Below are 22,460 nucleotides of genomic sequence, written 5' to 3'. Positions count from 1 at the left end.
CTGTGACTCAATAAATTCAAAATAAAGTTTAAACCTTCTTAGCGTCTTTCTGGATCAGAACCGGACGGTTCAGACCCGGCAGCAGGTTTTTTTTTAAAAGGCACGCCTTTAGACTCTTCCTCCTATTCAGCCTGTCCATCGTTCATAACTCCTCTGAGGCGTTGTGTGCGCTCATTACAGGACAAAGTTGGTTCAGGATCAAGCAAAATTCAAACAGACATAAACCTAAAGTAAGATGCATTTACGATAATTAAATAAAAATGTCTGAATCAGAGATGTGGTGATCAGTATCGCTCACAGATCCTGTGAGTCCATCTCCATTACAGGAAGATCAGTCAATCCAACGTGCAGGTGGGTTTTGCATACCTTAAAAATGGTTTAGTAGTCTTACTTCTATTCTGCATCCAGTAAGTTATTTTTTCAAGGGTCACACAGCTATTGATCTCACTAAGCCACAGTTGAGCTGGAAGGGGGGCGTCTCATTTACATTTGTAATGTTGTAATGCATTTCTTAGCAATTGCCAGAAGGACTTCTGTGAGTTTCTTATAGTTTGTCTTTAGATTGGAGTTTGTAAAGTTCCCCAATAAACAATTTGAACAGTTAGAATCGTGATGCCATGACACCCAGGAGCAGTTTGATGGGGGAGCAGGAAGTCGGGCAACTTCATCCAACTCAGGTCTGCTCAAACAGGACCAAACAGAACCAGAAAGAGGTTTTCATCTCCACAGCAGCAGCACTGAATCTGACCAAAACCGCGAGTGGAACCAGTTTAATCAACCTGAGATAATTTTGACCCATATAAACTGGACTGAAACTAGTAGCATCAGTCTGGAGTCAGAGTGGCTGATGCAGATTACATCTGGGCTGAACCAGTTTGGATCCAATCTGAATGAATCTGAAACCAGTGTGAACCAGTACTGGGGCAAACTGGACCGAGCTGAACGCTGTTTGGGGACAGTTTCCAATTTAAGCAGAAGTTAAAGCAGAGAACGGAATTGCGCTTCCTCGGTCGACCTGTGGGGGGCAGCATCGCTCGTTTTCACTGATTATTCATAAGAAGAAGAGACGTACCGGAGTGGTAATGGAAGAAACTCGTAAATAAACTTAAATATTTAACATATTCGTTGGTAGAAGCGGTGTTTTTTCGGACTGGGAGGTTAGATAGGGGTGCTAAGCTGCTGTTCACGGTAGAGCGGCGGGTTAAGTGGCTGCATTTCAGCTTTAAAGTCGGACTGTTGGTAGTTAGCCTGAGGCTAACGGAGCTGCTAACCTCCTCGGTGTCTCCCTGCCGATATGGGCCGCGGAGACGGACCCACGAGGGAAAGGACTCCTCTCGGACCTCCAGGGGAAGACGTACCACCTTTCGAGATGGGACCGCCGGGCTGGGGCCCTCCTCCACCAGGAGGTTGGGGACCTCCGCCTCCCGGTGGTTGGGGACCACCGCCCCCAGACGGATGGGGTCCAAGAGGCCCTCCGCCTCCAGACTGGGACCCTAGGGGACCCCCTCCTCCGGAATGGGGTCGCCCTTATGACTGGGGCCCAAGAGGTCCCCCACCTCCTGATTGGGATCCAAGACTTCCCCCACCCCCGGACTGGGACCCCAGAGGCCCCCCGCCTCCTGACTGGGACCCCAGAGGTCCCCCTCTTCCAGGTTGGGGCCCCAGAGGCCCCCCACCCCCTGACTGGGACCCCAGAGGCCCCCCTCCTCCAGCTTGGGGCCCATATCCTGATGACTGGGTGCCTCCCCCAGACTGGCAGCGACCCCCACATTGGAGAGGCTGGGGTCCAGAGTGTCCTGACCCATGGGGTCCGGGGGCCGTCTCACCTGTCCCTCCTGTTCCACCTGTCCCACCGGTCCTTCCACCTGGTCTACCCCCACCCGGTCTACCCCCGCCCGCTCCTATTGGGATCCCCCCTCCAGACCCTGCGTCCGTCCCGCCAGTCCCTCCTCCGGGCTGCATGCCTCCATTTGGGTTCCCGCCCCCCTTCCCGGCCCCGGTTTGGACTGCGGAGGTGAGGTTCAGAGGGGAACTGGTCCCCAGTAACGGGGTCTTCCTGGTTCCAGATCCGTGGCTCTGGTCAGATCATGAGAATTGATTCAGTTGTTTTCTCTGTTCAGCCGGTGGTGGAGGAGCCGATGCCCAACCCGCCGCCTGACCAACCGGAGTGGGTGAGTCTGGTTCCATCCTGGATCTCAGGACAGCTCACTGATTGGTCCATTCATCTCTGACCGCAGAACCAGTTTAAAATGATTTGGAACCACTTTAAACCAGTCTGAAGTCATTAGACTAATCTCTGATTGGTTGGTTTTCTGGTCTCTGATTGGTCGACCACCAGCTTCCTGTTTAGTCTTTTTTTCTCTCCTCCAGATCAAGGCTCTTATTTCTGCTCCACCTGGTGACTCGACTCCAGTTGAGACTAAAAAAGACTCTGATGCTCCCGCCGTCACCAAGGCCGCGCCCCCTGACCCCGCCCCGGCTGCTGCCCCCACACCTCCCGCCGCCCCGAAGCCTGAGTCCAGGTACACGGCCAAGGCGCTGGGGCTGCTAGGAAAGCGGACCTTCGAGAGGTGAGTGGGTTCTGGTGTGGACGTCCTCCAGATGTTGGAGCCAGGTGTTTAATCTGAGCGTCTCTGTGTTCAGGCCTCCACCTGGCAGATCCACGGGGATCATCTCCTTCGTTGGGGTGAGGATTCTGCACTGCCAGCCTCTCTGAGGTCCGATGGACCCAGCTAGAACCTGTCAGTAACGTTCTTCCTGTCCACAGCCAACATTCGGCTCCATCGAGAGGGAAGACCTGGAGAAGTTCCAGTTCAGCTTTGATGTCTTCTTTGGGAACCCCAATGCCCTGACGCCCGGCGTCCGGGTCCACTTCACAGCCTGCAAGGAGAAGGTGAGTCTGCGGCGGTTCTCCCTGTGGTCCGGTCAGAACCACCGTCTGAAGCTGTCTCTGCTTCCTTGGACAGAACCGGGCCGTGGCCACAGATGTGAAAGTGGCTCCGGGGGGAACGGAGAACGTGGACCCGGAGATCTACGAAGCCGTGGTCAGCCAGGCCATTGAGGAGCCGCAGGTTAGTGAGGAGGAGGAGCCACAGGTCTTCCTCGCTCTGGTTTCCTCTCCAGCAGAAGGTGATTCTGGTCCAGGGAGTCCAGACCAGTTTACTTTCACCCAAACCTTCGTTCTTCTTCTGCTGTTCTGACCAAAGAGCCGAAGCCCATCATGCATTGCTGCAGATAGCGACAGTGGGTTGGTTCTGGTTCCTTTCTGGCGGCCATGTTGAGCTCATAGCGCCCATGTGGCCCATGGATGATGCACAGTACCGCCAGTAAAACTACAAATCTCAAGATGCATCAGTCTTCAGTAACCGGGCGATCCAGGGATGAGGTTGGTGTTGCTTAACAACAGCTTACTCTGATGACATCACACTTAGACTCAGCTGATAGTGGGACGCATGTCGTTGCTAAGGTAACGGTGATGAACTCCTTCAGTCTGCTAACAGCTCAGAATCTGGACTGCAGGTACGGTGCGTCCTGCAGGACACCAGGCTCTGCTCACCCACTGCCTTTGCTTTTGCTGCTCCTCTTTAAATCTCTGTCTGACCGTCTGGCCAGAGACCCGGTCACAGGCCAAAGAACAAGGTTTGTGGGGGTGAGCAGAGGCCTTTGGGTCTAGAAGATGCATCAGACCCTGTGCAGGTCAGAAGGTCTCTGAGTCTTCAGCTCTGGTCGGTGTCCCTGCAGCCCGGCGACCGGCAGTACCCCGGCCAGGTGCACGTCACCCTGGGGATGGTGCGGACCAACCTGGCGTTTGAGAGGAAGGACAGCACGGTGACGCTGCTGAAGGACGATCAGGTGCTCATCAACGTTCTGACCGACATCGTCACGGAGAAACGGCGAGCCACCAACATCAGACCCAAGATCCCCGCCACCTTCGGCTCCACCAGGGAGACCAGGGAGAAGGTGAGGCGGCGCTGCCCAGCAACCATACCTGCTGCTGAGCTTCTGCTTGATGCTGTTTGTCCTGCAGGGTGTCATTGTCAGTCTGAAGGAAAATGAAGGCGTCATTCAGTCAGAAGAACACGGGGAGCTTCAGTTTGAGACCAGAGAGAACTTGAGTGATGTGGACTTCACTGAGGAGGACATCAATGAGGAGGTGGAGTTCACTGTCCTGCCGGTATGCTTCTTTGCTTCCCTAGCAGCTCTTGGTGCTGTAATCAAGATTGAGAGCAGGTTTGATTTGTGTTGGATTGTGTTGTGACGTTCCTGTGTCTCTGGGTCAGCTGAGAGGGGGGAAGCGGGCCGTCAGGATCAAACGAGTCAAAGAGCCCCTCCTCCTGACACTCTGTGGTGCCTCTAGCTCCACCCCCGAGGAACTGGACAGCACCAATGGGGAGAAGGTCTCTGTGGGCCCCAAGCGGACAACATCCAAGTCCAGGGAGGAGTTGGAGCCTCACATGGTGCTGGACTCGGAGCTCTACGAGGGCATCGTCAGCCAGACCATCATCGAGCCCAAGGTAGGCTTTGTCGCTACGGCTTGATTGGTTCCCTCATGGTTTTAGGTTCTTGAATAAGGTGAACCGCAATGCCTCGTTTCACCGGACATTGCAGTCCGATGTTTTCAGGAGAACTGCCAGTTGGACTCTCACTGGGCTGGCGGGCTAAACCCAAACGCACACTGTAGCGTCAAAACAAACCTGACGCTAGCAGTGATGTTCTTCTGGGTGAGGTGACACCAGACCGTACTGCTGCGGTACAGGTCAGCTGTTTGGTCCATTTTGACCAACCAGTACCAGTCAGCCTCGGCTCCAGGCGATTGGCTTTTTGGGGGGCTAAATGAATACATAGTAACAGTAATATTCTCAAGTAAAAGAAAAAGGTACAGTGCAGTAAAACTACTCTTTTACGTGCCTTTTTTCCAAAAGAGTTACTCAAGTGAATGTAACCAGCACTCCCCACTTTTTGAACATAAACACCTGTAGCCTACAGGCTACTAGTTAACAAGCTTAAGGTGCTGTATTGACATTAGCTAGTCGTCTGTTAGCTAACATTACCTGCATCCAGCAGCTTCACTCAACTCAGTCGGTTAGTTTGGGGGAAAAACTGTGAAAAGTTCTTTGGGTTTTGCTGCCATGATTCTAACACACCTGAGCAGCAGCAGGTCTCCTTCACAGGTGGAAACCAGCGCGAGCGGAGGAGCGCTCATGTTGCGTTTAAAGGCAGCTCAGAAAAACAGGTTACAACATGTTAACAACGGATTAAACAGTTTTAACTGCTGATAAAAGTGACAGAGGACACAGATATGGAAGTGAGGAAGCCTCTACTGTATCAAATTGACAGGAATAACAGAGAGTCGGCCATTCTAAGGTAAAAACTACAAACAGCTTCCAGTCCAGAGGGGCACAGCTGACTCTGTGGGTGGGCAACGCCCCCTGACGCCCCCCAATGTCGCCGAGCCTGGTACCAGTACTCAGAGGAAACAAGGTATTAGGTGTTGAGGGATGTTGGTGGGTGAGGACGTTAACTGGTTAGCAGAAGATTGTCCATGTGAAGTTTTAGAACAAAGTTCTGGAAGTTCAGTCTATTAGTAAAGATGAGTAGCAACAGCTAATGCTCTGGCTACACTGGTGCCAGATGACCAGCACTGCCGGAACAGAATGACGAGCGATAAGAACCCGGCTCGCTGGCGTCAGGAATGGCACCTGCTACTGGACCATCAGTCTCCTGTATTTCTGGGTATTCTCTTCATATTTCCCTCCCACAGGAGAACGTTCCCGGATATCCGGGTCAGATCGCCGCCAACATCGGCCCCCTCAGGACCAACGTGACCTTTGACCACCGGGACTGTTCGGTGACTCTGCTGAAGAACGACCACGTCCTGATCAACCTGCTGATCAACACCTTGACCAACAAGAGGCGGGCCGCCAACATCCGGCCCAAAATCCCCTTCACCTTCCGCTACACCAAGGAGGTCCGCGAGCAGGTACCGGCCCGTTCCCGCTGGAACCGGGACCAAACTGGTTCCACTGCTAAACAATTAGCTACATGAACTTTGTTCCTTCACAGAATAAAAATAAGGATCAAAGAGGTTCATTAGAACCAGAACCAATCCAGAACCAGAGCAGATTGTAAAGTGAACACACCCTCCAGGTTCTGAGCCCGGTCCTAAAGTGGATCCGTCCTTTGTTCCAGGGAACCATCGCCTCACTGGGAGACAAGGAGGGGGTCGTCAGCTCCACCAAGCACGGCGATTTGCCCTTTGACCTCTGCGAAAACTTCAGCGATGCAGAGTTCGACTCTGACGACGTGGGGAAAGACGTGGAATTCACAGTGACCACGGTGAGAGTGAACCGACCCGAACCGATCCGGTCCCATCAGCCAGCAGAGGCTGACCCGTCCGTCATTCTGTCCCTGCAGGAGAAAGCCGAGGTCAGAGCGATCCGGCTACGGAGGATGAGGAGGAGCAAGCCGGCCGAAGACAAGATCCTTCAGGAGCAGAAAGCCCGCGAGCTGGAGGAGCGCCAGAGGAGGGAGGAGGAGCGCAGGCAGGAGGAGGAGGCAGAGAGGAGGAGGAAGGAGGAGGCGGCTGCTGCTCTGGCAGCTGCCAAAGACAAGGTGAGCTGGAGCAGCAGGGGGCGCTGTGAGGTCAGTACCTGCGTTAACTGGGCCGCTGGTCTGCAGTGGACTCCGTTCGGCTTCAGGTACAGAGTCGCCGACTCCATGCTGGAGGTCAGCAGGGAGCGCTTCCAGGGCACCGTGCTCAAAGCCATCTGCAGGAGCCCCCCCAAGGAGCCAAGGGACGAGGAGGAGGCCAAGCAGGAGGCAGAGGAGGAGGAGGAGACAAAGGACGCAGATGTGAAGCAGGAGGTGGCGGCGAAGGAGACACAGGAGCCAGATGTGAAGGAGGAGGAGGCGGCGAAGGAGACGCAGTCGGTGCAGGAGGAGAAAGGAGGCACTGAGGTGTGGAAGGTGGCGCAGCGGCGAAGGTTTTGGTTGGAGTTCTGGAGACAGAACGTCCCGTTTCCGTGTCAGCAGGTCAAGCAGGAGGAAACGGAGGACGGCGAGCAGCAGGAGGCGACGGGACTGACTGGGAGGAAGGAGATGAAGCAGGAGGAGGAGGAGCAGCAGATCGAGGCCCCCGGCCCGCCGGCCCCTGAGGTGGGTCGGCTGGTGATGACCGTGGACGGCCAGCAGAAGCAACTGACCTTTGGCCCCAATGACCTGCTGACCCTGGCCACCATGCTGGTGGGAGACAAGGTGAGGAGCGGCCGTGTCGGGACGCTGAGCGTCGGCCGGAGGAGTAACGGCTTGATTCCTCCTGCAGGTCCGCTTCAGCCTGGCCACGCACCGCCTCACCAAGGAGGAGCGCGCCACCTTCATTGAGATCCTCCCCGACTCCTTCGAGGAGTCCACGGAGCAGCGGATGCACGTGAGACCCCCTGTCCTCATGGAGGCGCAACCCCTGTCTTCGTGGAGGCCCGTCTGACACGACGCTTCTCTCCTCAGGGCATTGTGATCGAGTTCTCCGAGGACTCTGGACTCATCAAGTGTTCGGAGAACCCTCAGCTGTTCTTCAAAATGTCCGAGGTGGTGGAGAAGAAGAAGCTGGAGCTGAACGAGAAGGTGGAGTTCAGCGTCGTCCCGGTCAGTCCTGCTGCTGTATTTGGCCAGCTTTCAGTCCACAGTGGAGTTTTTTTCTGAAATTGTGAAAAAATCTTGGTGATTATGAAGCATCCGACAGCAGACGGAGGGAAGCAGGCCATCAGGATCAAACGCTTCACGGAGAAAGTTTTCCTCCCGGTTCGCAAACTGAGCGGCGTTGGAGCAACCAAAGGGAAGGTGAGCTCCTCTGCATTGCTTGCGCCACGCAGGGATCAGTTTTCACCTCCAACGCTAATCTTCCCTCTGGTTTTGTAGATGACCATCAAGTTGGCGAAACCCCCAGATGGAACTGAGTGAGTAAATGTCCACTATTCTTCACATCTTCTCATGATGCGGTTTAATCAGAGACGAAATCTCTGAGTGCACAAATGTCATTTTGAGGGAGTGCAGCTAGCATAGCTAGCAAGCCCATGTTTTTGAGAGTGGCCAGTAAAAATTTGGAACTAAAGGAAATCATCCTCAACTTCAGGCACTTCAAGTTTTAAAGATTTGACCGCACTGTTTTGTTTTCATTAATATACCGAAAGACATGCTTATCAGAAGATCTTTGGTCAACAGAAAGAGGATGTGATTTTTTTAAAAATTCTGCGTTTTCCAATACAAACGTTACCTACCATTGAACAATAAATATTCGAGATAAAATACTTTGCACCAAACTGCTAATTTAATCAGCAGTTAAGATCAGAACTGGTAGTTGGGAATTTGTTGACTTGTGTGCAAACCCAAGCCTGTCTGACCTCTGTTAACGTTTCAGAAACCAGAAACCAGAGGCAGACAAACAGAAGGCCGTGTTTAAAACGATAAAGAAGGACACCAGTGTCTCCCGCCACAAGTACCGTCGCAGCCGGAGTAAGGAGCGGAGCAAAAGTCGGAGTCCGTCCAAAGATCAGTTTGGCCGCGTGGCAAAAAAGAGACGCAGCTCAAGCGTTGACCGAGAACGCAGCAGCAGGTACAGACGAAGCCGAGAGAGGTCAAGCAGGCGCAGCCGGAGTCACAGCGGCAGCCGCAGTAGGAGCCGCAGCAGGAGCCGCAGCAGAGAGAAAAGCTCCAGGAAGAGAAGCAGGTCCAGTAAAGAGCGGGAGGACAGCCACCGCAGAAGGCCGAGCCCGCCGCCACGGCGAGGCGTGGTGGTAGATACCGAGCTGGCCAGGAAGAAACGAGAGCTGGAGGAGCTTAATGAGATGATCGCCTATAAGAAGTCTCTGGTTGACTCCAGGGGGCTGGAGCCTGGAGGCAGGACCTGCATCGACTACGACCACGGCAGGATCAGCATGCCTCGCTCAATTCTCAAGAAGCGCCCAGAAGAACCAGATTACATCCGGCCTCCCTATGATGACCCTTACTATGACCGTCCATATGGTCCGTTCCCAGGCCGCCGCTACGGCGAGCCCTACAGCGACCCGTACCCTCACCCGTATGCAGACCGGCCGTACGCAGACCGAGCATTCGACACCCGTCTCTATGGCGACCCTCCCTATGGCGGAGCCCCTTCTTCCAGCCATCGCTACACTGACCGGTATGATGTGTACAATGAGCATTACGACAGTCACTTTTACGACCCCGCGTACAGGGAACGCCCCTACGATACTTATCCACCAGTAAAACGAAGTAGATCTCCAGAACCTCGTGGGTCTTCGCCACATTCTCCGCCCAGCCAAGATGCTAACGTCTCTGCTAAACCCTTGACTCACTCAGTCTCCACTTTCAGACCTCCGTCTCCCATCGACTCTCCGCCAAGAACACCTTCTCCCAAACGAAAGTTCACAACTCCCCCGCAGTCCCCACCGGCTCAGAAACCCCCTCTGCACCGATTCCTTGACATGCTCAACAAGAAGGCAGTTGCTGAGAAGACCTCGGAACCGTCAGATGTTACAGATGACCTCCTTCCTCATGAGCGAGCCCTTCAGGATGGCAAAGGCTTCTCTCGGATTGTAGGTCTGGCTCAAGAGCACCCCAGCAGCAGTCTGGTCCATGAAGTGGAGATCAAGCAGCCAAACTCCAAACAACCCTCAGTGGAGAAAACGAATGATGGCCAGAAACCCGAACCCTACGATAAGATACAAAGTCTGCTGCGTTCAATTGGCCTCAAGCTGAGCTCTGGAGAGGTTTCCAAACTGGCCAATAAAGCTCAAGAGAAAACCTTGAGCTTCAAGTCATCATCGATGGAAAGAGAGACGTTTCCTAAGGAAGAGTTGCGGAGCGGCAGGACTGGTTCTGTGGAAATGGATCATATCCATTCTCCCTCTCCTGCCAGATCTTCCAGCATTGAACCGCTCAGCAATCCAAAGCCGACCGTTTCAGAGTACGAGAAATTCTTTGACCAACATGAGTTTGAAGTGCGAAAGAAGGTACAACATCTGCAGAGCCATACCAAGACGACAGGGAGTGCACCACCCACCGTTTCCTCTCCAAAGCCTCCTCCAGGGCCGCCTCCTGCCCACTACCAGCACCCAACCCCCCCACACAACTGGCCTCTTGGTATCACCGCCACATCCCACGGCCCTGATACCCCAGCTGCAGCTGCCCAGGCCCACCCCAGGCTGCTGCGTCCCCCAGGCCCTCCACCAGGGCCGCCTCCACGGCGCCAGGCACAGCACCCTCCTGGTCCGCCTCCTGGTCCTCCGCCCCAACGCCCGGCCGGACTGCCTCCTTTCACGACAGCCTCCACTCATACGGTTCTTCCGTTCATTGACCAAGCCAGTCCCACTTCAGCCGCCAGTGGGGCCACCTCCTTACAGCCTGCACTCACTCCCACCGTGACACCAGTAACCTCAAGTCCTTCAAGCTGCGACCAGTCGCCCATGTCTACCACAGTGGTCCGCTGCTTGAACCTGATTGAGACTGTAAAGTCTCTGAGCACCCCGCCATCAGCCAAACCTGTTAAATCTGTCCAGTTCAGCTTACCTTCAGTGTCGTTCAGCAGCTCGCCGCCCTCACTGGAGACAGACGACGACATCAAGGCCAAGCAGAAGGAGAAGGTAAGATCAGCAGAGTCCTTGTTGATGCTCTCAAGCCCAGTTTAACCTGTAAAACACTGTAAAGAAACAGCGTCTGTCCAAGTGACCGAGGTTTCTAGGAAGATGCTGTTCTTGGTTTGGTAGATTGCTAAAGATGTGGTGCTTGTGTCACAGCTGGATTTGTATAATCGGAGGCTTCTGGAGAAGAGGGAACAGGAGTACAAAGAGAGGCTTACCCTCAGGAGACAAGGAGAGAGGAGCAAAGAGGGTCCGCTGGTCCCGACAGGTACAACATCTTCTTTATTTACAGACATGCTTAACTAGCAAGGAATCATGTAATAGTTATGACTGTCCACCTCAGACAATACCTGCATGCTCTACTCCGTGCTGCTGTCTTTTTATTCAACCAAACTGCTGCCTTTCGCTGTTTCCTGAAGTCTTCAGTCATCCAGGTTTTTCCAAGAAGGTCCGATGTAACTGATGTCTGTCTTCTATATAAACATGACTTTAGTGAGGTCCAAGTCAAAAAACCAGATCATTACAGTCATGGATTTGTGTGCCATGCCCACATTACCTAAACATGTCCATTAGCACAATTCTGCCACAGCAATATAATTTTTACATTTAAGGGCATGTGGTTGTTTTCCATCTATGATAGACCAAGAAATGTTTGCATACATGTACAGCTCTACATGACTTTAATGCCTGGAACATGAGCAAAGCGTCGGTTCAAGCTCATGGAGCCACAAACCTGTGGGTAAGACGATGGTCAGCAAGTCGTTAGCCGGATCTAATGCGTCCTCTCTTCGAGCAAGCAAAGAAGCCGACTGCGAGCTCAACTCTACAAAGTAAAGTCTTTTCTTCCTTCACCTGGTGACCCACTGCTTTATACGGAAGGAGTTGGACTTCAGATTAATTTTTAATGGGAATGCGGAGATCCAGTGTGTTGGGTGTAAAACTTGGTTCCAGTTACCCCAACTTTAAAACCGACAATATTCAGAAGACAGCTATAGAAACTTAATTAAGGAAGGGTTTTTAGGTGTCGAGCTGAACCTCAGACAGCTACTCACTGAGGTTCAGATAGATGTTTTTAGCTAGATGTTATTTAAAGCTAGTGTGAACAGCCTATTTTGCTCCAGCTCCTACACCTGAAGGATGTAGGTGCATCCTTCAACTTCTACAGGCTGATACTGAGGATAGAACATGTTCGTATCATTAAGGCGTTTCATCGGTGACCTTCTTTTTCAGGTTAGGATCTTGGTGAAGATAGACTAACGATGCCCTGACCTGCTCCCAGGTTATCCACTCCATTCCCATCAAGGCTTTTTAAGTGATTGGTATGGGAGTTCCTGATGAGCCCCAGTATCTGTTGCTGGTCTGTGATTATGTCAGCTGCATCACCACAGAGAAGTGCAAACACTTGTTACAAACCCCGGCCTACTTCTGGTGCAAGTCAGTGTGACAGGCTTTGCACAGCAGAACTTATTTGTCATTTAGTGCTTTAGTGTTTTTGCTAACTTTGAAAACATTTATTCCAAATTCTGAAATGCTAATTTACTTGCCTGTTTTGTAAACTTTCAGTTAAAGTTTGACATCTGTGTTGGCATTTCGTTATTGACTGCTGTTAGCATGTAGCGTTACAGTTAACAGTTTAAAATCTTCTGATGTCCTGTTTAGACTGCTAAATACAGTGTTGGTATAGCGCCTTAGCATTAGCTTCTGCTAAATACAGTGTTGGTATAGCGCATTAGCTTTTGCTAAATACAGTGTTGGTATAGCGCTGTAGCATTAGTGGAACTAATGGCCGTGCTTTTTGGTTAGTGCAACAAGCTTTCTAGTTAGCGGTGTCCACCATTGAGCTTCTCCAACGATTAGCATCTTTCATAATGTTCCATAACTCCAACAGACTGTATCAGGTCATGTGGCTCCTGATCTGACTGTGTAGGAGAGAGAGAGCTGTTAACGGGGTCTGCATTGAAATATCTCTTAAGGTTGAATTATCAAAAAGATGCTAACATTAGCTGAGTCCAGGAGTCGATTCCTCCTGATCTAAACAGGAGCATCCAATGAGGATGTAAAGGACTGTGTGGAAGTAGATGCCTTCACAAACAAATGCTATTCATAGATTTTAGGTGTCTTGTTAGCATGATGTAGCAGCTTTCAGAACCAAGCTAATCTAGTAAAGTTGGGACAAAATACGTGTAGCTAAAACAGGCTGCAGTGGCAAACTGATTTATTGGTGTATTGGCTAATAACCCATTAACACGGAAGACCCTGTAAAAGTCGGGGACCATGGTCTGGTTCTCACTGCAGCTGCTGCGGTCCATTGCATCCCGCAGTTCCTCCATGCTAGCTTCATCGACCAAAGCACCAGCTGGCTATCTCTAAGATCGGAGGACGGGTCGCGTCAAGCTTGGAAGTCTTCAGGGTTGTCCCCCAGCGGTGACTGAGTGTAGACACTTCTGATGATCTCCCTGAATTTAATGTTTGATGTGGACCGAATCAGAAACAAACCCTCGGCTTTGACCAGGATCACTTCTGCAGGAAAAACATCTCGTCGTCATCTTCACGCAGCTTTAATCATTTTGGGTCCTCGGCGTTTCGTTGCTCTCTGTAGCACTCTGTGTGCTACCAACTGGGTCATGACGCTTACCAGAGGGAGAATCTTGGAGCGAAATGCGGTTGATGTTTTAGGCTGAAGATGTGCTCCAGGACTTGGTGAGGCCTGGAGGGCAGGATGGCTTTTTGTAGACATGGCTTTATTAGTGCAGGGTTCGTCAGATAACTAGGGATGCTCACTTAGAGCGAGCTAGTTGTTGGTCTCCTGCTGCTACTTTCTCAACATTACAGAGTAAGGCTAAGTACAGAAAGCTACATGTGAATATTAGCATCACCTGTTAGAGCAGGGGTGGGTAATCCTGGTCCTCGAGGGCCGGTGTCCTGCAACTCTTAGATGTCTCCCTGGTGGAACACACCTGGATCCAATAGCGGAATCACCTCCTCTGTTCAGGCAGGCTCTCCACAGTCCTGCTAACAACCTCATTATTTGACTCAGGTGTGTTGAAGTAGAGACACATCTAAAAGTTGCAGGAGACCGGCCCTCGAGGCCTGGAGTTGCCCACCCCTGTGTTAGAGTAATTCATCAGCTTAGACCTCACTGTCCTTCTGGTAAACATTAGAAGCTAAAACTAAATCAGATTTAGGAAGGGCTTAAGTCTGTTTGAGTTAAAGAACCTGATGTATTTTGGGTCGGATCTGTTCATCCTTAACATAAAAGCCATGTTGATAAAAGCCTTGTGGGTCCCTGCCAGCCCTGGTAGCGGTCCCTGTTCTTCGTGTTTTCGCCGGATGTTGCGTTTTGTTCATGGTGCGTCTTTGAGACAGGTGCTAGTAAAGCCCATCCGGGTAAGTTCACTTCGGTTCTGTTTTCTTCAACCTAAGCCGAAAGAAGCTGAGTCTACCATCCAGCAAGACGTTGCACCAAAACATCTTTAGTCTTTATAAAGCTGATTAACAGTAAGTAAAACCCACCAGACTGTATTAAGAGTTGTGGTCGTGGAAATGTGTTCTGTCCGTTAGATTTAATCCAGTTTCTGTATCAGCTGGAAAATGTGTAGCTGCTAAAAGCCTTAATTGGTGGAAAAGGCTGAACAAGTGACATGTCTCTGCTGTACTCTTCATTTCTAAATGTTTAGTTTCGTATTTAGAGATTTGACCCGCCTTTGTGCTGCAGAGATGCAGCCAGCAGAACCGTATCGATGTAAGTCTTTATGCTCGAAGCATCAGTTAGCTGTAATGTTGAGTAGTTTGAAATAAAAGCGTGTAGATTTTCACCAGGATCTTCTTCTCTACAGCTGTAATTCACAGTTATTGAAATAGAAAGTTTTATCTGAACTGTATTTTTTAAACAGACCATAGTTACCAGAATAAGTCAGGATCTCGGTATTTCCGTGCGGTTGAATGTTGTCTGTGTTCCCGTCGGTTCAGCCGTTAAAGTCTGATACCACCTCACCTCAGGTTATTCAGGGCGGCTTCGTTTAGCTAACCTTTATTAAAAAGGTTTTCCTTACTTTGTGATTTTATAAGTCTGCAACTTTTCCATGTTGTGCTCAGAATTTGTATTATTTGCATCCTCAGGTTGAGCATCCACATTCCCAGTTTAGACCAGACTGGTCCAGTATGGAGTTTGGCAACTGAAATGAAAATCTAATAACAGTGATGAACAAAGGCAGCATTTAAACAGATCCATCTAATGGTTTTCTGTCTTTTCTCTTCAGGCTGGTAGACTTTGATAGAGACTTTGTTTGGTCCAAAAGGCGCTAAGCTAACCCACAGACTGGAGAAAGGAAATTACATGTCGGTGTTTTTGGGGATTTGGTGGCATGGGGCCAGATGTGTTTTACACAACCTCTACTTCACTGTGTTGAGATCAGTTCCTGTTTCTACTTCATGGATGGATCCTTGGGCCGAGCTGAGAGGAACCATGGCAGGCCCTCTTGCCTCCTTAGCAGAGGTCTTGGAAAGTTTCTGGTCCTGATGTTTAGTCGGCCGCCCTCTGTGGCGCTCAGCTGATTTTGACGTTCTGGTGGGGTCCGCCCTCCAGCACCTGGCTCTCTGACGACGCATCGGCCCTCTGAAGCCACTGGGCTTGAACTGAACCCGAATGCAGGCTCCTCCACTGCTGCTCTGTTAGACCAGGGTGGATTTTACATTTATTGACATGAAGAACTACCTGGTTGATGACATTACCCTTAAATCCTCTTTTCTGAATCGATTAAAACCTGGGGCATTTCCTGAATAATGAACATTAAACACATTACACCTTTAGGTAGAGATCTGAGCTACAGCTTGTTCACTGACGCATCCTAGGTCTAAAGTCGCTGTTTTGGTCAGATTAGCTGATAGAAGTTCATTTCAGTTCTACAAACGAAGTACTGGACCACGAGCAAACCTTCAGAGCCAGATGAGGATAACTTGTTGTGCTGAACCTTTAGACAATAAAACATGATGTTCTTCATGGTTGCTCGACTTTTTGCGTGTCACATTTTCAACGTCTGAACTTTACCTAAAGGATGTGGAGCCAAACTAGAGACGGCAGGTAAAAGTCTCGCAGAGCTTTTCCGTATTTGCGGGATTATTTGAAGGTTTCATAACTTGATTAAAATGACAAACTTTGCTGAGTGACGGTTTTTCTTGACGGTAAAGGTAGGTGACTGTTTTGATCTCTTAAGCTAAAGTAATACTTTTACTCTAAACCTGAAGCTGTGAAACATTGAAACCACTTTAATTTCAACACATTCATTATTCAGCATTTTTTCACATTAGAATCTGTAGTATTAAAATAAAATCTCTTTATGCAGTAAATATTATTTGCATAGAAATGATTTGTATGAGCTAGTGAGTTTTGACCTGTAGAGACGGATCAGGAGGAAAGAGTCAACAGCTTAGACAGGAAACCCTGCAGGTTTTCTCAGTTTCCTGAACTCAACACCAAATTAAAACGATGGGTCCCTTATCTGGACTCAGTAGAAGTTGATGCCATGCTGGAGCAGGGATGGGCAGTTGCAGTACTGTCTGTTGTTGGCATAAAATAATTTTGATTGTTGTATGAATTTTGATTTATTTCAGTTTATGACCAACTCATCAGTATGTTTGCAAACCTGAAAACTAATAAGTATTGTTGGTACTTTAATTTTTTTCTGTTTGTGGAGCTTCAATTGCAGTAACATTCAGTCGCAGCCAGATGCACTGCAAAGGGTTTTAAATACGGTTAGCATTAGCCTTATCACTATTGATGCCATCCTGGCTAACTACCAGTACCGCTGGTACCGCTCCAGGTTCTGCTCAGAGCTCCAGGATGAATCTAAACGCTGATGGACCATCAGATGGATCTGATCTGTGATCAATCCTCCATCAGAGCCAAAGCTCCTCAGGTAGCGGCTCACCTGGATCAGCTGCTGATGGACCTGATCGTCTCCTGATCAGAACCGAACCTGGTGGATCCATCTGCTGATCAGCCTGTTTTCTCTCCAGTCAGAATGAAATGAGCCTTGGAAAGTTTCAGACGATGCTTTCATCGTCTGAAAGCATGTCTGACGATGAGTTACATCTTCATGAGACAAACTGAGGAAGTTATTATTTACGTCAGAGGGAAGTTTTACCTTCCTTTAGTTTATTTATTTTTCAGGTTATTGTCTGAGGATAAATGTGGTTCAGTTTCATTGTTTAAACAATAAAATATTAAAATCATGAAGTCATCAGGTTTAATGCTTCCTGGTCTAAATAACTGAATCAGGTTTCAGTGGATTTATGTGAGTTTTGACTCTTTGTAGGTCATTATTGTTCACAGATAAAGTTTGTGTACGTTTTGTGCGTTCGCTGTTTTAGACATGAGGCCCTGATGCTGTACTGCTCATCCCTGCAGCAAAGGAGATGATTCAACCATTAAGTGAGTTGGGTTGGAGACCGCTGAGACCTGCAGGCCGTTGGAGGGGAACTTTACTATGATCTGCACCGACTTATTTCTGTAACGCTCCAGGTTGATTTCACAAAGATCTATTAACTTAACAGCACAACGGTCCACCATCTTTCACATCTTCTGAGTGTGGAATAAAACCAGTTTCTACCCGGACCGACCAGAACGGCGGCAGCAACAGGGACATTCTAATTTAGTCTGACTCTTGAAACAAGTTTTGGTGGTAAAGGCAGTAGCAGCTCCTGTAGGGGCTTCATCTAAGAGAAGCCTGCAGGTTTTACAGGATATGCCATCAACACCAGGAGCTCTGGATCACAAATACTTGGAGAGTAGTAGGAGAAAGCAGCATGGTCACTTTGTCCTCCACAGCCTGTAGCAGCAGCGCTACAGAGTCGGATCAGGATAATCTCAGCCAGTCTATCAATTTTATCAGAGGAAAGGTTTAAGCCTCAACCTGGTGTCTGCCTCACCACTGAAACTGGGAGCTGAAGGATCTGCTCTTTGATTCTCTAGAACCAGCAGGTCACCTGCAGTCTGGCAGCAAAATATCACAATTAGCCAGAACAGCTTGGAGGCAATAGTTGGTAGGATGTCATTTGGTTGCTCTGTGAATGTTGGGGTTAGGGTTAGGGTTTTTATTCCAAAACAATAATACATTCTGATATCATGCATACATGATTGCATCATTGAACATGTTTCTGTTCGCCTGGCCTTGGATCGTCTCTGGCGCCACATTGAAGCCGTCCAGATTAACAGACTAGTGGATCTTTGTGAAAGCAGTCTGCGGCGTGATCTGAGACACGTTACTATCATGTCTGTCGGATGATCCTCTCTGACTTCCTGAACTGTCCTGTTCTTATCTTTAGGCAAACCAATCAGTAGCGAGCCCAAGAACGTTTGGATCTGTGGCCATTCACTTGTGTACTGGGCCGAGTCGCGGGCCAAGTCTCCAGAGGTAGGTATGCAGCTGGGCATGGACCCCAACAAGGTGACCATCTGGTGGAAGGGTATCCAGGGCATGACCTGGTCCCAGCTGTTGCCCCAGCTCCACCAGCTGAAGATCACCTGGCCCAACCCGGACGCCCTGATCGTTCACCTGGGAGGGAACGACCTGAGCACAGAGAGCCCCACTAACCTGCTGGCCTCCGTCAAGAAGGACATGGCCTCCATACGGAGCATCTTCCCACACTGCCTCCTGGTGTGGTCCGACATCCTCCCTCGCCGGGTGTGGCGTCACTCGCCAGACAGCTATGAAGTGGATCTGGTTCGCACCACTGTGAACCGCAGAATCCACAGCATTGTGTCGGATCTGGGCGGCATCTCGGTGAACCATGACAACATCCGGTGCGGCACCAACACAGGGCTGTACCGGGGCGACGGCATCCACCTGTCGCCTAAAGGCATTGATGTTTTCAACCTGAACCTGCAGGAGTTTCTGGAAAAGTGGGAGCTGGAGCTGAACACCCAGAAGGCTCCAGGGGTGTAGGCGTTATTCTTTTGTTCACGGTTCTTATGTCCCCCAGTAGCTAGCTAGTTGAGATTAATCTAATTGATGCTCCATAAGGGCAGTTATGTTGTAGTTTGACGGTAGAACCGTTTCATTGTCAGCTGAAATATCCCATCATTATTAATTTTATGTAATTTTCAGCAGATGTGTCCCCAGATGATACTGATGTTTCCTCTGCAGAAAGTCTTCTGGTTTTCTTGTAAAACTGAATAAAATCATTAATCAAAGTTAATCAAGTTTCACAATAAAATAAGTTTGAAGAAAATGTAAATAAAAACTTCTGAATTGGTGTCATTTTAATAGCTTACAGTTGGCTGAGCATTGAGATGAGAACATCTGATGTTCTGGTTCATTCATCAGCAGAACCGCCAGGTCTTTTTACCAGACAGTTTCTTGTAAATGTATCTCACTGCCTCTCATTTCATCAATTCTTCATATACATTATAGCTGCACAGTGTGCTAAATTAATTTGACCCCCAAAAACCACATCTGGCAGTGAAGGGAGACGTCATAAACTGTAGTGGATTAAATGTATTGTTTTGGGTTTTTATCGACCTCTAGATATGTCGAGTATAGAAGTTACAGAGCAAATATCTGGCAGACGGCAGTCAGAACTACAGGCTCTGATGGAAGACCCAGCGTTTAGCCCTGAAGAAAGCCTGAGGGCAGAGCAGCAGGACCTTCACATCCTGGAGACTGTAAGTAAAACCCAGTCCAACAGAACTGTGATTGGACCCAAGAGCGAAACGCTGAAAGGTCTGCTTGGGTTTTAGGTGGATTGTGTTTGTCCGTGCAGATCAGAGCTGAAGGCAGTGTGTGCTGCTTCTGGGTCACAGCTACACACACACCTGGAGTAAAGTTGGCCACAAACTACAGCAATAATCTGGGCTTCGTTTCCTGTTATAAAAGGAAAAATAGCGTCATTTGTGTAGAAATGTCCGCAGACTGCACAGGTGGAGTCAGGTGGAGGTAAACCCACAGCCCAGCAGAACCTCGGGGAGGATGACCTGATGGTCCGGTTCAGAGACCGTCGCTGCCAGACGGAGCTCAGCCACCGCCAGGCTGCGTGGACGTTGATTAAAGCCTTTAAACCGGACCTTGGAGCGTTTTAGTCCCATTTCCATTACAGTAAAAGGAGCCAAGTTAAAATCTTTCTTCCATAGTTTGGGTCGATTTTCCCCGTTTAGGTTATGCTAATAAAAAAGTATAAACCTCTGATCGTTTGAGTTTATCAATAAAACTATTGAATAAATCAATTATTTCCTTCGTGGTTTTTTATTTTTTTTTATTTTTATCACAATCTGAAATATGAAGCAGAACCAGTTTCTAAAGGTTTAAACTATTCTGGTTCTGTGGTTCTGTCCCAGTCCAGGCTGGAGTGACAGAGCGCCCTCTGGAGGTTCTGCTGTAAATCTGCAGCTGGATTGAATCTTCTCAGGACCCACTGGATCCCTCCTGAACCCCCTGGATCTCCTCCTGAACCCACTGGATCCCTCCTGAACCCCCTGGATCTCCTCCTGAACCCACTGGATCCCTCCTGAACCCACTGGATCTTCTCCTCGGACGGGTTTGTCCTCCAGACTGGCCTTCTGCTGGATCTTCTCATTAACTGAATGTTTTCTCTGGGAATCAGGAGATCTGTTGGAGATCTGCTTACAAGGTCAGAACCTGTTCTGGACTGGCTCAGAGCATCAGGAGCTCTCAGGATTTCTATACAGGTCAAAGTTCATCTCAAAGCACTGGATCGGCTCGCCTGTAGTACCGCAACTTCGTCACGCGGTGGCAACAGTGAGGCTATCAGGAAGCGAGATACCCCGCAGAAACAAAGAAGAAGGGTTCAGTGTGTATGATCAGGAGCCGAACTCGGAACCACAGCTTTGATAAAATAATAATTAGTGTTTTGTTGTGGACCGGAACCAGTTGTGGGTTCCTGCTACTTGTGAAGCGCCGCACCGACCCGCAGCTCCCCGCGCGGCCTCAGTGCATCTCTGCGGGAGAAGATGTTCCGCGGCCGGCCTCCGTTTAGAGGCTACCCGCCTCCTGTGAGGCCTTATCCGTCACAGGGATATCGGGATGACAGGGCCCGACCGAGACCTCCGTACCACCAGGACTACCCGGAGTACCGGGACCACGGAGCCTCGGAAGCCTACCACAGGAGGCACCCGTCCCCCGGCCCCGGAGGCCACCGCGGCGGGGACTTCTGGACCGGAGGTGCGCCTCCGGAGGTGAGTGAAACTGGACTCAGACTGCAGCAAATGATGTGAAAACCTGTCAATTACTCCTATCAGAATCGGATCTTTTATTGGTCCAGAACCAGAACTGCAGGACAGTCTTTGGGTTCTGATAGGTTCCTGGTCTGGTCTACAACTCGCAGGCGCAGCTGCAAGCCAGACTTCATTCAAAAACGGGTTGATTTAAACCGGAGACTTCTGAGCGGCGGAACCGGGAGATCCCAAGCTGCAGTCAGCTTGAAGGAAAACAAGCTATTGATCGGCTCTGATCAGATCAATAAGTTTGTTCTGATCAAACTGTTATTGCTCACAGAAAAAACACTTATGGTGCGTTCGAGGGTTTGTTTTCAGTGTAGGACATTTAGAAAGTCTCTGAGTTAATCAGGAGATTATTATAATTACTATTGTTGTATTAAACCAATTATAGATCAGACAGTCCAAATGGACCCGGATATCCGGTTCTGTGGGTGATTAGTGATTACCTGTGTTGTCTCCTCCAGAGGTCTCCGTCTCACAGAGGACCAGCTCACCTGGACCACAACCTGGTCATCAGCGTGGGGAACGAGCTGACCGGCCCCCCGTCCCACCACGACAGGTAGCCAGAGGCAGGAGAACCTGGATTCTGGTCCATATGGAGGACCGAGGTTCTGATCCGTCACTGATCTCTGGTTCTGTGATCCAACATGAGTTTAGTCCCTTCAACACGGTCAGACATTCACTCTGCACAGGTTTGGTTTGATCAAAAACAAAGAGCATTAAACTGAACAGGAAAACCGTAAAGATGTCTAGATATAAAAGTTAAAATCAGAAACATTCCTGCTGCAGATACATTTATATCACATAAATATGAATTAATATAGTGATTTAAAATGGTTGTGATGGAGGAGGACGCTGAGATCAGGTGATAACTGCAGACCTGGATATTTCTGTCATCATTAGGACCGTCATGTGTTCCCAGAGCCAAGCAGGTCAATATCCAGAATACAGTAAAATTATTATTGTTAATCTTTCGTCCCACAGCAGGATATCCAGGCGCTGCGCATGTAGGTTCACAGAAAGATTAAAGTATTAAAATATATATAAAACAACATTTGCAGTAATATCCTGAACAAAAACCACAAAATAAAATAAAATCGTACATAACTATTTACGCTCTTCTTTCGTATGGTCTTCTTGGTGGTCTGTTTTTTCAGGCAGTGAGCCGCTGGCTCCTCTCACCGACCGTAAACCTGCTGAGTCCATCGCTCTTCTGTCAAACCCACTACAGTTTCCCCAAAACGCAGATAAGTAGCCGCTCCCAAGGGGGCGGGGCTTTTTGCTCCAACGCATCCGACATCTCCTCCTATTGGCTGATGGATTATGAATACATCTCATGTTTAATGACCTATGGTGAACAAGCTTATTCACCTGTGATTTTAATTCAATTTTTTGTAATGGAAACAACCCAATTGCAAAGTTGTTTTATTTTTACATTAGCAGAATATAGACAAAGATTTGCTCTCATTTGTAATGGAAACGCAGCAATGGAAACCTTTGTTAGGGGAACTGGCTTTCTGCCTTCTTTTGGGTTTGTTCTCTGTCTGAATGTTCAAACCTCTGATCGGCCGCCGAGCCCCGCTGCCTGGTTAGGG

The 22,460-nt window shown here is 49.4% G+C and overlaps 2 protein-coding genes across 8 annotated transcripts in view; both read left to right on the top strand.

The window, feature by feature from the left end:
* Positions 1–1,004: 1,004 nt before the first annotated feature.
* Positions 1,005–20,490, top strand: LOC106909253 (uncharacterized). Of its 7 annotated transcripts, none has more exons than XM_088013363.1 (21): positions 1,005–2,014; positions 2,121–2,171; positions 2,371–2,570; positions 2,644–2,686; positions 2,768–2,893; positions 2,967–3,071; positions 3,742–3,960; positions 4,028–4,174; positions 4,281–4,514; positions 5,762–5,980; positions 6,190–6,336; positions 6,415–6,612; positions 6,679–7,254; positions 7,322–7,426; positions 7,504–7,641; positions 7,729–7,836; positions 7,915–7,952; positions 8,414–10,637; positions 10,791–10,902; positions 17,004–17,064; positions 17,958–18,084. In XM_088013363.1, the coding sequence occupies exons 1-20, from the start codon at positions 1,295–1,297 to the stop codon at positions 17,015–17,017; spliced, it is 5,724 nt and encodes a 1,907-aa protein (XP_087869489.1). In that variant the 5' UTR covers positions 1,005–1,294; the 3' UTR covers positions 17,018–17,064; positions 17,958–18,084. The 7 variants fall into 7 exon arrangements, with proteins under 7 accessions (XP_087869489.1, XP_087869487.1, XP_087869488.1 ...); XM_014975584.2 differs by lacking the exon at positions 17,004–17,064 and having other exon boundaries at positions 1,012–2,014; positions 6,679–6,957; positions 7,033–7,254; positions 17,958–18,875; XM_014975583.2 differs by lacking the exon at positions 17,004–17,064 and having other exon boundaries at positions 1,012–2,014; positions 6,679–6,957; positions 7,030–7,254; positions 17,958–18,875.
* Positions 20,450–22,460, top strand: part of znf318 (zinc finger protein 318) — a 20,277-nt gene continuing 18,266 nt past the window's right edge. The window contains exons 1-2 of the mRNA XM_088013366.1: positions 20,450–20,823; positions 21,330–21,424. Coding sequence (XP_087869492.1) covers positions 20,599–20,823; positions 21,330–21,424 — 320 coding nt within the window. The 5' untranslated portion in view covers positions 20,450–20,598. The remainder of the gene's footprint in view (positions 20,824–21,329; positions 21,425–22,460) is intronic.

The sequence above is a fragment of the Poecilia mexicana genome, unplaced genomic scaffold (genome assembly GCF_051168715.1).
Source record: "Poecilia mexicana isolate PSO_F unplaced genomic scaffold, ASM5116871v1 scaffold_15, whole genome shotgun sequence".
Classification (NCBI taxonomy): Eukaryota; Metazoa; Chordata; class Actinopteri; order Cyprinodontiformes; family Poeciliidae; genus Poecilia; species Poecilia mexicana.
Note: the sequence above shows the minus strand (reverse complement) of the source record. Positions and strands in the feature narration are given on the sequence as shown.

Excerpts from the sequence above, each read along its gene's own strand:
- LOC106909253 (XM_088013360.1), top strand. The coding sequence starts at position 1,295 with ATGGGCCGCGGAGACGGACCCACGAGGGAAAGGACTCCTCTCGGACCT. Across the intron at positions 6,337-6,414 it reads TGGAATTCACAGTGACCACG|GAGAAAGCCGAGGTCAGAGC; the intron begins GTGAGAGTGAAC and ends CTGTCCCTGCAG. Across the intron at positions 10,638-10,790 it reads AGGCCAAGCAGAAGGAGAAG|CTGGATTTGTATAATCGGAG; the intron begins GTAAGATCAGCA and ends CTTGTGTCACAG.